The 14,529-nt window shown below is 41.9% G+C and overlaps 2 protein-coding genes across 3 annotated transcripts in view; both read left to right on the top strand.

Moving 5' to 3' along the window:
- The window catches only part of LOC138983890 (cell division cycle protein 16 homolog), a 161,973-nt gene that overhangs the window by 36,200 nt on the left and 111,244 nt on the right, over window positions 1-14,529 (top strand). Inside the window, exon 18 of one of the 2 annotated variants that reach the window (XM_070357218.1) lies at window positions 951-1,539. In XM_070357218.1, coding sequence (XP_070213319.1) covers window positions 951-1,117 — 167 coding nt within the window. In that variant the 3' untranslated portion in view covers window positions 1,118-1,539. Of the gene's footprint in view, window positions 1-950; window positions 1,540-14,529 lie in introns of those variants that run through there. The other variant, XM_070357219.1, reaches the window with a different exon arrangement.
- LOC138983888 (ADP-ribosyl cyclase/cyclic ADP-ribose hydrolase-like) lies at window positions 7,055-14,487 on the top strand. The gene is made up of 8 exons (XM_070357217.1): window positions 7,055-7,210; window positions 9,044-9,207; window positions 9,555-9,687; window positions 11,275-11,493; window positions 12,492-12,571; window positions 12,922-13,014; window positions 13,751-13,837; window positions 14,161-14,487. Exons 1-8 carry the CDS (start codon window positions 7,136-7,138, stop codon window positions 14,342-14,344), a joined length of 1,035 nt encoding a protein of 344 aa, XP_070213318.1. The 5' UTR covers window positions 7,055-7,135; the 3' UTR covers window positions 14,345-14,487.

Here is a 14,529-nt window from a genome sequence, read left to right as displayed (position 1 = left end):
TCTGCGAGAAGTAATTAAATTAAATTATTAATTTAATTATTACCGTGCGGACTAAAGCTTCTCAAAAAAGGAAATACGTGCATACCCTTCTGTAGACGTCGTGGGGCCGTGTGGACCCACATTGTTATTGTATGGATCCTTCTTTGAGAAACATGGGTCCGCACTGCCCCACATGTCTTCCGTGTGTAGTCTAAATTTGACCTTTGTTTTTTAATTACTTCTCCCTGAAATTTAATGATCTTTTAAGACATTAGAGCTTTTTAGGTGCCTGAGGCATTCTTAAACCTCATTAAACACCCTTCTGGGTCCACACGGACCCACGACCACCGGCAAAGGTTAAAAAGGCCCTCAGATCGCTTCCAAAGCTATACCATAAGATTCTGCATTACAAATTATGCTACCGTGCAGGACTGCCTTCACTTTGCAAAAGCAAGTGTTTTGAAAGTTTGATTAACCCCTTCACTGCCACAGTATAACAGCATTATCCGAACGGTCTATGGGAAAGAACTGTGTTTAGAACCCCTACAAGTACTTGGACAGTGGTTACCTCCCATTTAGTTTTCAGAAATGTCCTGAAATGTTGTTGACACAAATCCCACGTATGAGATACGGTTATGGGCGTAGGACAAACCGAAAATGACCACGTATTACATACGGGGTGGGCAGTGAAGGGGTTAAATGTCCTAAAATAAGCAAAGAGCTCTGTGAGGGCTAGGTTGCGTTACTTCCACTGAGTTACTTCCCTTGTTTGTGTTCATGATGCTGGTTACTAATTTAATTTAAGTCGCCTTGTCCTTGATGGGGATATCTGTCTTGTCGCCAGGCGGCGCTCTACACTACTTTTTGTTTCCAGCTCCTGAGAGAAGCGGCGCCCTGAAGCTCATTCACTCACTTTGATTAAATTGAATTTCCAACCACTCCAGTGCTGACTGTCTTTCTGTACTGTGCAGTGGGTGATGACGACAGTGATTCCCTCAACACGTCCGCGTCAGTCGTGTTGCCTCCGTTCCGCCCCTTGTCCTTCAGCCAGGCCGACACAGACGACTCGAGTCTAGCGGCGCACCCTGGTGACAACTCCAGCATGATGGCAATTGAGGAAGTTGAGATGGACGGCTGATACAATGTGCTGCCATTTCTTTTAATTTTTGTAATTTTTGTTTTATGACTTGATGTTCGGCAGTGAGAAGTTCTCTAATCTAAATTGCTAAACTTGAGGCCTCACAAGGGTTGTCAGGTCTGCATATAGAACGTAACTTGCATTTTTTTTTTTAAAACATGATTGCAAAACATGTGATGGTGCAGCACAAACTGTGGACTTTTCGACTTCTGCCCTGACTAGGAGAGGTCTGTGTGAATGTGTCGATGGGTTTGACATTTTGTTTTTAAATGTTGTTGCTGTCATTTCTTAAAATTTTACTTACTGTTTTGAAGTCATCAATATGAACATTAAATGACATATTCTTACATCAACTCAGGCCGGTGGCTTTAAGGTAATATATTGTACTACGTTGCTAGCCCCTGGAGCAAATTTTTGATTAGGTAGTGCTTTTGTGAACAAGAAACAATTGACAAGTGGCTCTATCCCCTCTCCTCCCGTCGCGATATAACCTTCGTGGTTGAAAACGACGTTAAACACCAAATAAAGAAAAAAAGAAACACCAAATCAAGAAAGGGTTTGGTGCAATGCAGATAGTTTTACGTTCCTGGCATTGTACATGTGCTGTTGATAAGATTGAAGTTTTGTTTTTAAGGATTTGCAAGGTTCTGAAAGAGATTGGCGTGTATTTTTTTCAAATTACAGGTGGCCGTTGGTCTGAGGGGTATGAAATAACATACGCTGGTATAATAGGCAAGTGCATTACTTTAAAGAATGGTTACTACTGTGTGATGTGTGTGTGTGCGTGCGTGTGTTACTTTAAAGAATGGTTACTACTGTGTGATGTGTGTGTGTGCGTGCGTGTGTGTGTGCGTGTGTGATGTGTGGTGCAAAAGAGAACATTTTATGTGACTTGAAATGTACAAATTAACAAATAAATGTGTGATTGTAAATACATTGAAGTGCTTTGTTCTTTTATTCACATGTGTTGTCACACACACACACATGCACGCGCGTACATGCAAGCACGACAAAAACGATGTTTGGTCGCTTGTTGTCAGACCAGCATTTTGTTGTTGGTCCTCGGGGAGCATATCGCCTTTTGTCTCATATTTATCAACCGCGGCCTTCGGCCTTGGTCGATAAAGATGAAACAAAAGACGATATGGTCCCCTTGGACCAACAAAAAAGCTGGTCTGTTAACAAGCCACCAAACTTATATTGTCATCATTTTCACGAGTTATCATTCACAAACACCTGGTAAATAAATCTCATGTTCCCCATGCAATAACTTGAGGTGGTGAATGGGTTTGAGCTTTCATGTGAAACATGGATTGTCAAAGTAAAAGCCAATCAGGCTGATTGTTTGATGTGTGGAACCATCGTGGCTTTGGATTTGTGTTTCCGAGGACAACGATTGTAAGCATTCACTCTCAAAGACCCAATCAATGTTGATAATTACCGCGGCGACTCATGGTCAATTTGCAACTTATCTCTGTTATCGCAAAATCCACAACGAAAAGTCATAAACACTTAAAAGAAAAGAAATATGCTCAACACTTACTGAATTCACAGGTATGATCGCAGCTCTGTACATTTTCAGACTGGAAGAAAAGCGTCAACAAGCTTCGTTTGACGTCACATACAAGTTTGACGTGTTATCTCGTGCTACTGTGACAATGCTTTGTGGCCCGGAGTTGGATTCTAAAAATTCGTCTCCCTGTGGGTTACTGTGCATTTTGTTGCACAACCAAAATGATGACAAAAACGATGTTTGGTAGCTTGTTGTCAGACCAGCACTTTGTTGTTGGTCCTCAGGGAGCATATCGCCTTTTGTCTCATATTTATCAACCGCGGCCTTCGGCCTTTGATTCAATACCTGGAATAAGAGAAAGTTCAAGATAAGGACTGGGTGGCCGAGTGGTAACGCACTTGCGCTCGGAAGCGAGAGGTTGCGAGTTCGACCCTGGGTCAGGGCGTTAGCAATTTTCTCCCCCCTTTCCTAACCTAGGTGGTGGGTTCAAGTGCTAGTCTTTTGGATGAGACGAAAAACCGAGGTCCCTTCGTGTACACTACATTGGGGTGTGCACGTTAAAGATCCCACGATTGAGAAAAGGGTCTTTCCTGGCAAAATTGTATAGGCATATTTACACTATGTACAAAACAATGATGATTTAGGGGGATAAACATACATTCTCTTTCTAACATACCCTGACACAGAGAATAACAAGTCGCGTAAGGCAAAATTACTACATTTAGTCAAGCTGTGGAAATCACAGAATGAAACTGAACGCACTGCATTTTTTCACAATGACCGTAGTCCGCCGCTCGTGCAAAACGCAGTGAAACTGACGAGCCTGTTTAGCGCGGTAGTGGTTTCGCTGTGCTGCATAGCACGCTTTTCTGTACCTCTCTTTGTTTTAACTTTCTAAGCGTGTTTTTAATCCAAACATATCATATCTCTATATGTTTTTGGAATCAGAAACCGACAAGGAATAAGATGAAATTGTTTTTAAATCGATTTCAGAAATTTAATTTTGATAATAACTTTTATATTTTAAATTTTCAGAGCTTGTTTTTAATCCGAATATAACATATTTATATGTTTTTGGAATTAGAAAATAATGAAGAATAAGATTAAAGTAAATTTGGATCGTTTCATATAAAAAACAATTTAATTACAATTTTCAGATTTTTAATGACCAAAATCATTGATCAATTTTTAAGCCACCAAGCTGAAATGCAATACCGAAGTCCGGCCTTCGTCGAAGATTGCTTGGCCAAAATTCAATCAATTTGATTGAAAAATGAGGGTGTGACAGTGCCGCCTCAACTTTTACAAAAAGCCGGATATAACATCATCAAAGGTATTTATCGAAAAAATGAAAAAACGTCCGGGGATATCATACCCAGGAACTCTCATATAAAATTTCATAAAGATCGGCCCAGTAGTTTCGTCTGAATCGCTCTACACACACACACACACAGACACACATACACCACGACCCTCGTCTCGATTCACCCTCCATGTTAAAACATTTAGTCAAAACTTGACTAAATGTAAAAAAACACAACAATAATGATAAAGTATGCCTGCGTTCACTGTAAGCGTAGAGGCAGGGCATCTTGAACACACGGCCAGTACCGTGTAACTGGCCTTGACACGGAACGATCCAAGGGGGGCAATCTCAGTCATCTGAAAGAGGGAAATCCAAACGCAATCTGCCTTGTTCGATTTTATGGGCTTGGACGATAGAGAAAAATAAGAAAAGCAAAAGCTGGAGTCCAGTCTGGACGAAACTGCTATCAAGAACGCAGAATTGATTTTTTCTGAGGTTTTTTTTTTAGCCGTAAGCGCCATGTTTATCGGAGCAGGAAGCTCTTCCAGAGTGAGGCCCCTTTGTTGGTTTCACTGCGGCCGCATTGTGAACAGCAGTTATGAGAAATTCGAAATGAGAAATGGCGCTTACGACTAAAAAAAACCAACTCAGAAAAATGTTCAGTTTCTTAAATGATTTTGAAGTTAGTTGGGTATTTTTTGTGGAAACTTTACACACTAAATTTCAAATAAAGACTGAAATAACAAGCCTGAATTGTAGGTTATTGGAACGTTTCATTATTGACAACAAGAACGTTACATTTACTAGTACGTCAACTCAGTAGTCTTTAAAGTAGACAAACAAACAAACAAACAACACACTTATGATACAAATCATGAACTTATCTTAGAATCGTGGATGAAACTCGTTTGCAAGTTGCCGGCGAGGTAACTATATATAAGAATTAAAGAAACTTTCCTCAAAATGTAAGTATTCTAAGTAATTCTTTAACAATAAGCCAAAAAGTACATGAAAATCGATTCACTTGTTCCCCAAAACGAAATGAGAACAGAAAACAACTCTGCTCCTCACTGGAGAAAACAACTGACGGCACTCTGGCCGGTTGCCAACAAAAAGAGGGTCAAAACAAAAAATAATTATTAGTATTACATTTGAAAAAGACTATATGACTAACAATTTCAACAACAAAAACGAAATATCAACCTTGCCAGCTGTTCCCACGAAAGGGAACCAGCATTGTACAAAGTATTTGTACGGCGAACATTTACGAATACATTTCAAGCGAGCTATTTGCACAGCAGGAGGTTATCTACTGTCTGCGCATACCCACTTATCTTCAAGCATTCAGGAACGTTTATCGTATGTGACTGGGGAAATAAAACACTCACGCACGCACGCACGCACGCACACAGGCACGCACGCGAGCACGCACGCACACACGCACATAAACACACACATAAACGTACACACACACACACTCACACACACACACACACATTTAAACAGACACACACGCGCACGCACACACACACACACACACACGCACACACACACACACACACACTAATGGTATACGCCGACTCACTCCTCCAGTCTCTGTCTTACTTTAAATAATCCTCAAGTCAATTGAACGGTGAAAAACAGATGCATTATGTTTGACCAGCTCAAGTGCTGTGTGTATACAGATGTCTAAACTTGAACGATGAGAAGCGTCAAGGTATTGCGAAATGCGCTGAAAGTGATATATTATTCCACTACCCCTTAAAGACACTGTCCCTACCGTCCACACAATCAAGGTCACAACCACAGATGTGGTCAAGCTTTCACCTGTAATAAGATCATCCCTTCCCACCCTGTGTCTGACGTGTCTGAAAACACCTCAGCGCGGAGGGGTTTTGCAGCCAGCGCAGTGAAGATAAAGAGGGAACATTTTCTCGGCTCGCGCGGCAGCAAGCAGGATGTCTCTTGCCTGTTCCGCCTTGACACGTACATACAAAAATCAACAGTTTCAATTCAATTCAAGTCAATACAACTTTATCATCTGAGTGCAGAACAAACAGATTGTGTTTCTTTTGGCTCGTATACACAGGTATTACATCACATAAAATCATAACATATAAACAGATACAATTCACACATCTGCACACACATCTCCAGAACCACACACATCCATATAATTATATATACCCACATCTTCACCTACTGCATATTCTCATGTGTCCATTATTAATTATAAGTACATTATGAATGATGTCATTACTAGTCAACTTAAAGAATAAGGCTTGAAGTAGAATATGAAAAAGTTATATCTTAGCGTTCTCTGTTTCTCTCTCTCTCTTTTCTTCTCTCTCTCTACCACTCTCCCCCTCTCTCTGTCTCTCCCTCTCTCTCTCTCTCTCTCTCTCTCTCTCTCTCTCTCTCTCCCACTCTCCCTCTCTCTCCCCCTCTCCCCCACCCTCTCTCTCTCTCTCCCTCTCTCTCCCCCTCTCCCCCACCCTCTCTCTCTCTCCCACTCTCCCTCTCTCTCCCCCTCTCCCCCACCCTCTCTCTCTCTCCCTCTCTTTCTCTCTCCCTCCCTCTCCCCCACCCCTCTCTCTCTCTCTCCCACTCTCCCTCTCTCTCCCCCTCTTCCCCACCCTCTCTCTCTCTCTCTCTCTCTCTCTCCCTCTCTCTCCCTCCCTCTGTCTTGCTTTGTCAAAAATTAAACGTTCCAATAACTAATGTTTCTTGTTTTTGTGTGTATGTGGTTTTTGTATCCGCAAAGCATGGTCTTCCTGAAATGCAGTGCGTTTAGAATCATTCTATGAGTTTGACAGATTGACTAAATGTATTAATTTCGCTTAACGCAACTTGTTTTCTTATGGATTTGAGGACATTAGCATGCTCTCTGCTTTTGGATTGTTTCGTCCGCAGGATAAAACAAATTGTGTGCTAAATTATTCTCGTGGATTGAAACTGGTGCCAGTTAAAAAAAAAGAAATCAGCAACAACAAAACAAAAACAAAACAAATACAGCAAAACAAAATAAGCGACGCCGCACAGAAGTCATGCAACCAGGGTGTGGGTTTTGGGCATGTGTTGTAGTGAACGAATGCTCTTATTTTATGTTACACCCTGGACAGATCCGTGTGGCGGTTAATTAGCATCACCGTGTGCACGCGAAAAGGATTGTACCTTTAAAAGCCTTTAAGGGTAGATAATGAAAACACAGATCGAACAGACGGACTTTACCACATTGTGTTGGTTCCTTTCGCACTGCACACTGCTTAAACGGGTGAGATCAAAGTTTTCTTTTGGTGTTACTTTTTCTTCGTATTTTAATTGACATATAGTTTAAATGACTATTAGTTCATTTAAAGTTACTGAACTTCTCACTTCCAGGTGCACTGAGCCCCTAGGGCTTTCATGCATGCCTCGGGTATCTGTCCAAATGAAATGATACCAAGTTTGATTGGTCTTCTTGCAAGGAGCAAACTGCACATTTTTTTACGAATTCATTTTTATCATAGTCCAGGCGGGACAGGGGTAAGACTCGATCAGCCCCTGCACGTGAACTAAATACGTCAAAAGCCTACGTGGAAGTCTATTAGTTTGTTTGTTTGTTTGTTCGTTCATGGGCTGAAACTCCCACGGCTTTTACGTGTATGACCGTTTTTACCCCGCCATTTAGGCAGCCATACGCCGCTTTCGGAGGAAGCATGCTGGGTATTTTCGTGTTTCTATAACCCACCGAACTCTGACATGGATTACAGGATCTTTTTCCTGCGCACTTGGTCTTGTGCTTGCGTGTACACACGTGGGGTGTTCGGACACCGAGGAGAGTCTGCACACAAAGTTGACTCTGAGAAATAAATCTCTCGCCGAACGTGGGGACGAACTCACGCTGACAGCGGCCAACTGGATACAAATCCAGCGCGCTACCGACTGAGCTACATCCCCGCCCAAGTCTATTAGTCTCCACGAGAGAGATAAATCTGTCTCTTTTGGGTAGTTTACGTCGAGACATTGTGTTTAATTACGGAAGAAAATGTTAAAAATGTATGTACAGTGGAACCCCTCTTCTAAGCATAGTGCTTTTAGTTATGCGCTATAGAAATCTCCTTAATGAATAAAAGACCCCCCAATTTAAGACCTTAGTTTTTCAGATTTTCTGTTCATATTCTCTGTAAATTTACCCCCATTTTAAGACCCCCTATTTTAAGACTCCCTCCTTTTTAAGACCTGATTTTCTCAGATTTGTTTATGTCTTTAAAGGGGGGTTCCACGGTAGTTCTATTTTGACATGCCGCACACAGCCTCTAGCCCCAGAACGTGATCACGGGAAATGTTAATGATATTTTAGCGGGAGATGCGAACTGACAGTAACAAACCGCATAAGTTTTCATTTGGCTGGCAACACTAAATGTGTAGTCCTCTGTGGAATAGTTGTGTAAATGTTTTGACTGTTTATGTAGTTAGCTTCGACGAAAAGACAAATCATTGATTCAATAGTGCTCAGAGCGGACCAGCATCTTTAAGACTGAACCCCCTCCCCTTAAAACAAATTGAAAGAAGTAAAAAAGAAAGAAAAAAGGAAAGAAAGAAAGTAAGAAAGAAAGAAAAAAATAGTATTCGGTTGTGTGTTTGTTTGCTTGTTTGTTGGTTTGTTGATTGGTTAGTTGGTTGGTTGGCCTTTCGAGAAGAGAAGCGACCAAAAAGGAATGAGTGATACTATGTTTCTATTCAGTTTACAGTTTCGCTTTTCTGTTCGAGGTCTCTCTGGCTTGATATTTTATGGCGCGTGCCTTTATAATAGCCTTCAAATTGTGGCCAGTGTCTGTATATTGGCTTTTAAATTCAATAACTCTTTTTGTGGAATTTTGTTATGCAGAAATGTCAGTTCAGTACAGGCTTGCTGTCGATCTAAAATGAAAATGTCTTTCGGCAACAAAACAAAACAAAACAACAAAATTGAGGAAAAGAAAATATCGACGTGCTTGAAAAAAAACATAAGAGCGTGGCTTTCCTTTCTCGCTGTTTTTGGTTACAGCATCTTCAAAATCCCATCTTTTGGAAATTCTGTATTTTTTTCCTCTTGATTTGTTTTCACTCCAAATTGTCTCCCCAGGATAAGATGGCCTTACAGATGTTCTTCGTGTTATCATTGCTGCTTGCGATGACGTCACCGTCTGCGAGCGACAACAACCCGGGAACGACACCACACATTCAGGACATCTGTATCGGCCGTTGCTATGACTACTCACAGATCAAGTACAAGTCGGTACTGCCCCAGTGAGTTCGTCTCTCAATTTTAGTATTGCTTATTACTTAATGTTTGGTTTTAAATTTCTGTTTTGGCAGAGCAGAAATACGAAAAGGACTTAACAAGATGCCAATAACAATAAGACTACTATAGAAGTATGAAATTGAATAAGCAAAGAAAACATCTATGCCTTAATTGTCTGAGTATAGTTTCAAGAATCATACGTCTTTCAATTTCATGTATTAACAAACAACCTTAGAAATGAGATTTCTTGACCAAAATGTCGCGATACAGCAATGGAAGCAATAGTGTTTGAAACATTAACCAAACAAAGTCAGAGCAAGACAGACAAAAGCTCTCTTTGATGTCATGGAAGGGCATCGGGGAGTTGCGAAGAGCTGGCTGACAAGTTCTTCACGGCTTTCTCCCACCAGCCCCCCTGTTCTCTCAGCATGGCCCATTATCAGCCCTTCATGGACGCCGCCAAGCAAGCGCTACCAGAGGACAAGGTCAGTAAACTTTGTTGCCAAGGTCGGAGCCAAGGTCAATGCTACTTCTCAAATGACCCCCACTTCTGATCAGTCAGTATGGACTACTAACAGCCCCTCATAGACGCCGCCAAACAACCCCTGCCGGAGGACAAAGTCAGTAAACGGTTTTGTGAAGGTCAAAGCCAAGGTGACTGTCAATTCATAACTCATAACTCATAACTCATAACATTTTATTGATCCAACAAAGGAAATTAAATTGGTCATCAGCACATATAGGTCATTAATTAATAATTATAAAAGAATAAGAGAAGAAAATTCATAAAACCCATGAAGTAATATATGTACAACTACAATACCCTTTTTTCTTGCACACATGACACACCGACACACCAACACACATGCATACATACCTACATACATACCTACATACATACATACATACATACATACATACATACATACATACATACATACATACATACATACATACATACATACATACATACATACATTCCATGTTAAAGTGTAGTTAAGAACATCACAGTAATTATATCATTGTTTGGATTAACAAATAAGTTTTTATGTAAATGATGATAACAACAATCCATAATTAACGCTATTGCACTACCAAAGAAGAGACCAACCAAACACATATTACTCACCCCTCTCCTCTTGCTCCGTCAATATTGACTATTGTTCACCCTCCATACGTAAAAACCGTTCAACAATCCCTGACAGAAGACAAGGTCAGTAAACGTTTTGTGAAGGTCAACGTCTAAGACAAACTCACCACCATCACCATCCTTAAAGGGCAGCTGTTGGGTTGTGGCTCTCAAAATCTGTTCATTAGAATGAGTTCTCATGTAACTGAAACTATACTTAAAAGTTACTTGGTGATTTTGACAGCTTGATAACACAAGTCCGAAGACTTTAGACATGCTACAATGTCTTTAATCGAAGAAAGTTTGCATTCTTGGCCGAGTCAATGCAGCCCGCTCGAAAATTACTTCCCTTGGACGCGTGACGTCAGCCGCGGAATCGGCCGGGTTGAACGGTGCTCTCTTTATGCCGTGTAATGGGCGCAATCGGGTTGTCTAGTCAAGCCCTCAAGCATACTTCACGGGTAGGTGAAGAGAAACTTAGGATGGGATGACTTCTCCCAGGCCAAAATTTCGCAGTAAAAAACGGAGTTCATAACATGTCTTCCGTCCCCCTCCTGCTTTTGTTCCACTTGAACCCTGTTTTTGTTCAACTTATTGGCAGATATTGTCACGCGTCGAGGAACACAAACACACACACACAAACACACTCACACACACACACACACACACACACACACACACACACGTGTTATCACACATATGCACAGACACACACACACATACGTGTTATCACACACACACACACACACACACGAGAGGCGTGTCTCCAAAAGTGGACACGCCTCTCGCTAGTGATTGGCCTAGGATGTCACGTGGGAAAGCGTACCTCAATGTTTCAAAGAGAAATAACTCTTTTACAAATTTAACAAACAAACTCGACAACGTTAATTCCAGAATTCGTCTATATAATGTAGCTTGAGGCAAACATGTTCCTTTCTTGCAGGCCTTGTTCTGGTCGGGCGTCAAACAGCTAGCTCATGAATATGCAGGAGATGGGCGGCGCTTCGTGACCCTGGAGGACACGCTGATTGGCTACTTGGTTGACGGACTGGTCTGGTGCGGCCAAGGGTCACCTCCTGGCCAGAACTACAGCAGGTGCCCGTCGTGGAATGACTGCCCACTCGAGTCCAGCGAATCCTTCTGGGCAGCGGCTTCCAAAGCGGTCAGTCGGTTTTCAAGGCCGAGGTGCACAAGAAAGTTACCACCCAAACGGGAGCCAGCCGCAGTGTTGGATTGGTTGCAACTGAGATTTGTTGTGATTTCAACGAATCAGACCCCACGGTTTGTTCTCACCCGGTTGGGTGGCACCCACTTTCGCTTCGTGCCCTCGCCTTCGTTTAGACATGTTTCGGTAAAATTCAAGTACAGTGTCCCAAATTGTACGGTACTAAAATTTACAGACAGAGAAAACCGTGGTGGTGTTGAAACTGAGGCAAAATCCAGCAATAATTTTGACTATTGAATTTGCTTTATTTCTTAAACGGTATTTGCATGTTCAAAGGACATAACCAGATGGCAAACTAATGACGCACAGAGTTCATTGGGGACATTTTTTCTGTTCATTTCAATGTACTATGTGTCTGCCTCAGCGCTCTGTTTACTGTCAGCAGTGTTGCTGCCCCTGGCTGTATGTATCTCACTATATCTATTTGTAAGGCTGCATTTCTCTCCAAAATCGGTTCCATTCTTCTTGGACAGCCATGGCGAAAGTGTGACTGGTCTGCTTGGAACTGGTTGCCCCGCATGGCTGGTCCTCTAAGGCATGCCCCAGGTGTGCTAGACAACGTTCTCAGCCTGCTCACTCAACCATGACGAGGCTGTTGGACTAGTTATAGGCCAAAACGATTCTTGCACGATTATTCTTCACGTTATCATCCACCAGTGTGACCCCCATGGCAGAGTGGCCTTCCTAGAAAATCATGATGACGTCACGCGGAGCTCCATCCCTGGTGCCTTTTTCCGAAATTAATTCATCAAAAAATTCAAACTCCCAACAGCAAGCAGTCAGGGTGTTGAGTTTTGGTAGAAGACCAAGTGGAAAGATGAACCTATCCCATGTAAAAGCCTGTCAAGTTCTGAGACGGTGAGGCATACTGTGTTCCCGAGGCGGAGTGGGCCTCTTAGCCTGATTTAAATTGCCGGATGTGATGATGTGTGCAGTTTGCTGAGTCCGCCAGAGGTCGCGTGACAGTGATGACTGATGGATCACGTGCTGACAGGCCCGCCTACCGCAGAGACAGGTAACTTATCATAATTCATTTCTTAAAAATAAGTTCATCATAAAAATTCCAACTGTGCACAGAGCACGCAGGCTGTTTATTTTTGGTATGTGACCAAGTGGAGGGACGGTCTTATCCCGTGTAAATCCTGGACCTATCTGTTTACTTAGGAAGGTGTGTGCCTTGATCGTTACAAAACGATAATACAGAAATCTCATAAAAGCTCAATTGCTTTTCCCAGAATGGACTTTTTTGTTTTGTTTGGGTTATTCTTTTATATATATATATATTTTTTTTTTACAATACAAGCAGCTCACATTGACTTTATTCGTCAATATGTATTTACCAATATGAAGAGATATTGTTTGCAGCTTCTTTGGAAAATACGAGCTTCCGTTCCTGAACAAGGCGTTGGTGACCAGTGTGGATGTGATACTGACCCACCCCCTGGACCAACCGGCCGTGTGAGTTCTTCACCTTGGTTGAGGGGAGAAGCGTAGGGGAGTGGGGGGGGGGGGGGGGCATATCAGCAAAACTATCTTATTGGGAAGCCACATGTAGGGAGGAGAAAAGCAAGGCTTTACATGAATAGGGCTTAAATTTAACCTATTTGCCGTTACATGATTTTAGGTAATAGTATATAACCGATAATTTCAACATTAGACAGGCTGAATTTACCAGTACATATATTACTGTAGGCCCTTAATTAAATGCCTGCAACCGTTCCTAGTTTACTCGATCACAGTGGGTTGCGTCAATTAAGATTGTGCGACAATGTCTATGCAATTACTTCGTGTCTAGAGAAATTGATAGTCCACCAGCACAATCAGGGAAGCGGGCAGATGAACATCATCATCGTCTGCAGTACACCCATGTGCGCTTCTCACACTTTTAGGAAGTTATCCGAGATATCGGTGTGCTTTCTGCTGCCTTATTAAGTTCTGTGATACCAAAGCGCGTTCTTTTCACGTTATTATATATTATCTTAAGACGTGGTGTAAACTTTCCACAATTTTAAAAGGTTATATGAAAGACACATGGGCTTTTCTTGGTCCTCAATTTTTTGTTTGTTTGGTTGGTTGGTTGGTATTTGTTGTTTCTTTCAGTATAGCCATTACACAGTTTTATCAATTGATCTGAGAATGAAAGGTTTTCGTCAGTCAAAGACTTGACTAAATTGTCACTGGTGTGAATTAACAGAGAGACGTGTGAGAACGGCTCTCTGGTACAGCTGATGCAGGATGTGACGGCCAGAGGCTTCAACTTCAACTGCGAGGACGACCCTCAGTAAGTAAAACGTCTGTGGTTTTGTATCTAATTAAACTTACAAAAGATGCAATAGACAAGAGATATGATGAGTTTTGAGGTTTAGGAGGCGGCGGTGTTTGTTTGTGTGTGTGTCTGGGAGTCAGTGTGTGTGTGTGTGTGTGTGTGTGTGTGTGTGAGTGTTGGTGTGTGTGTGTGTGTGTCAGTGTGTGTGCGTGTGTGTGTGTAGGATGTGAATAAATAATAGCGATACAGCTATCACAATGATCAAAAATGTTTGTGAAAACCACAAACATCAATGGTCCAGAAACCAAAACTTTAACTTTCATGTATCTATCACACAGGGCCATCCTCCATCTGCTGTGCGCTGATGATCCAGTGATTCGGGAATGCCAGCTTGTCACAAAATACATGTTCCCTGGCCGTGGTGATAGTGAAAAATATCACCCCAACCATCCACCGGTTCTCAACTCCAAACCCAACCTGTTTGAATCCACTGGAAACACTGCCGGCTTGCCGTATTATTAAGTGAACCTGTTTGAATCCACTGGAAACCCTGTAGGCTTGCCGTATTATCGATGATGCAGTTTGGTCTTCTGGATTGACGCCTTCTCAAAGTAAAGTTACTTCTAAATTAAACAAATGTACGAGTAAACTTGTATTTATCAGTTTTGGTTTTGTGGTTGAGAGAGAGAGAGAGAGAGAGAGAGAGA

The sequence above is a fragment of the Littorina saxatilis genome, linkage group LG13, assembly GCF_037325665.1.
Source record: "Littorina saxatilis isolate snail1 linkage group LG13, US_GU_Lsax_2.0, whole genome shotgun sequence".
NCBI lineage: Eukaryota > Metazoa > Mollusca > Gastropoda > Littorinimorpha > Littorinidae > Littorina > Littorina saxatilis.
The sequence above is the reverse complement of the archived record's forward strand: the minus strand, read 5'-3'. Positions and strand labels throughout refer to the sequence as shown.

Excerpts from the sequence above, each read along its gene's own strand:
- LOC138983888 (XM_070357217.1), top strand. The coding sequence starts at position 7,136 with ATGAAAACACAGATCGAACAGACGGACTTTACCACATTGTGTTGGTTC. Across the intron at positions 12,572-12,921 it reads CCCGCCTACCGCAGAGACAG|CTTCTTTGGAAAATACGAGC; the intron begins GTAACTTATCAT and ends TATTGTTTGCAG. Across the intron at positions 13,838-14,160 it reads AACTGCGAGGACGACCCTCA|GGCCATCCTCCATCTGCTGT; the intron begins GTAAGTAAAACG and ends TCTATCACACAG.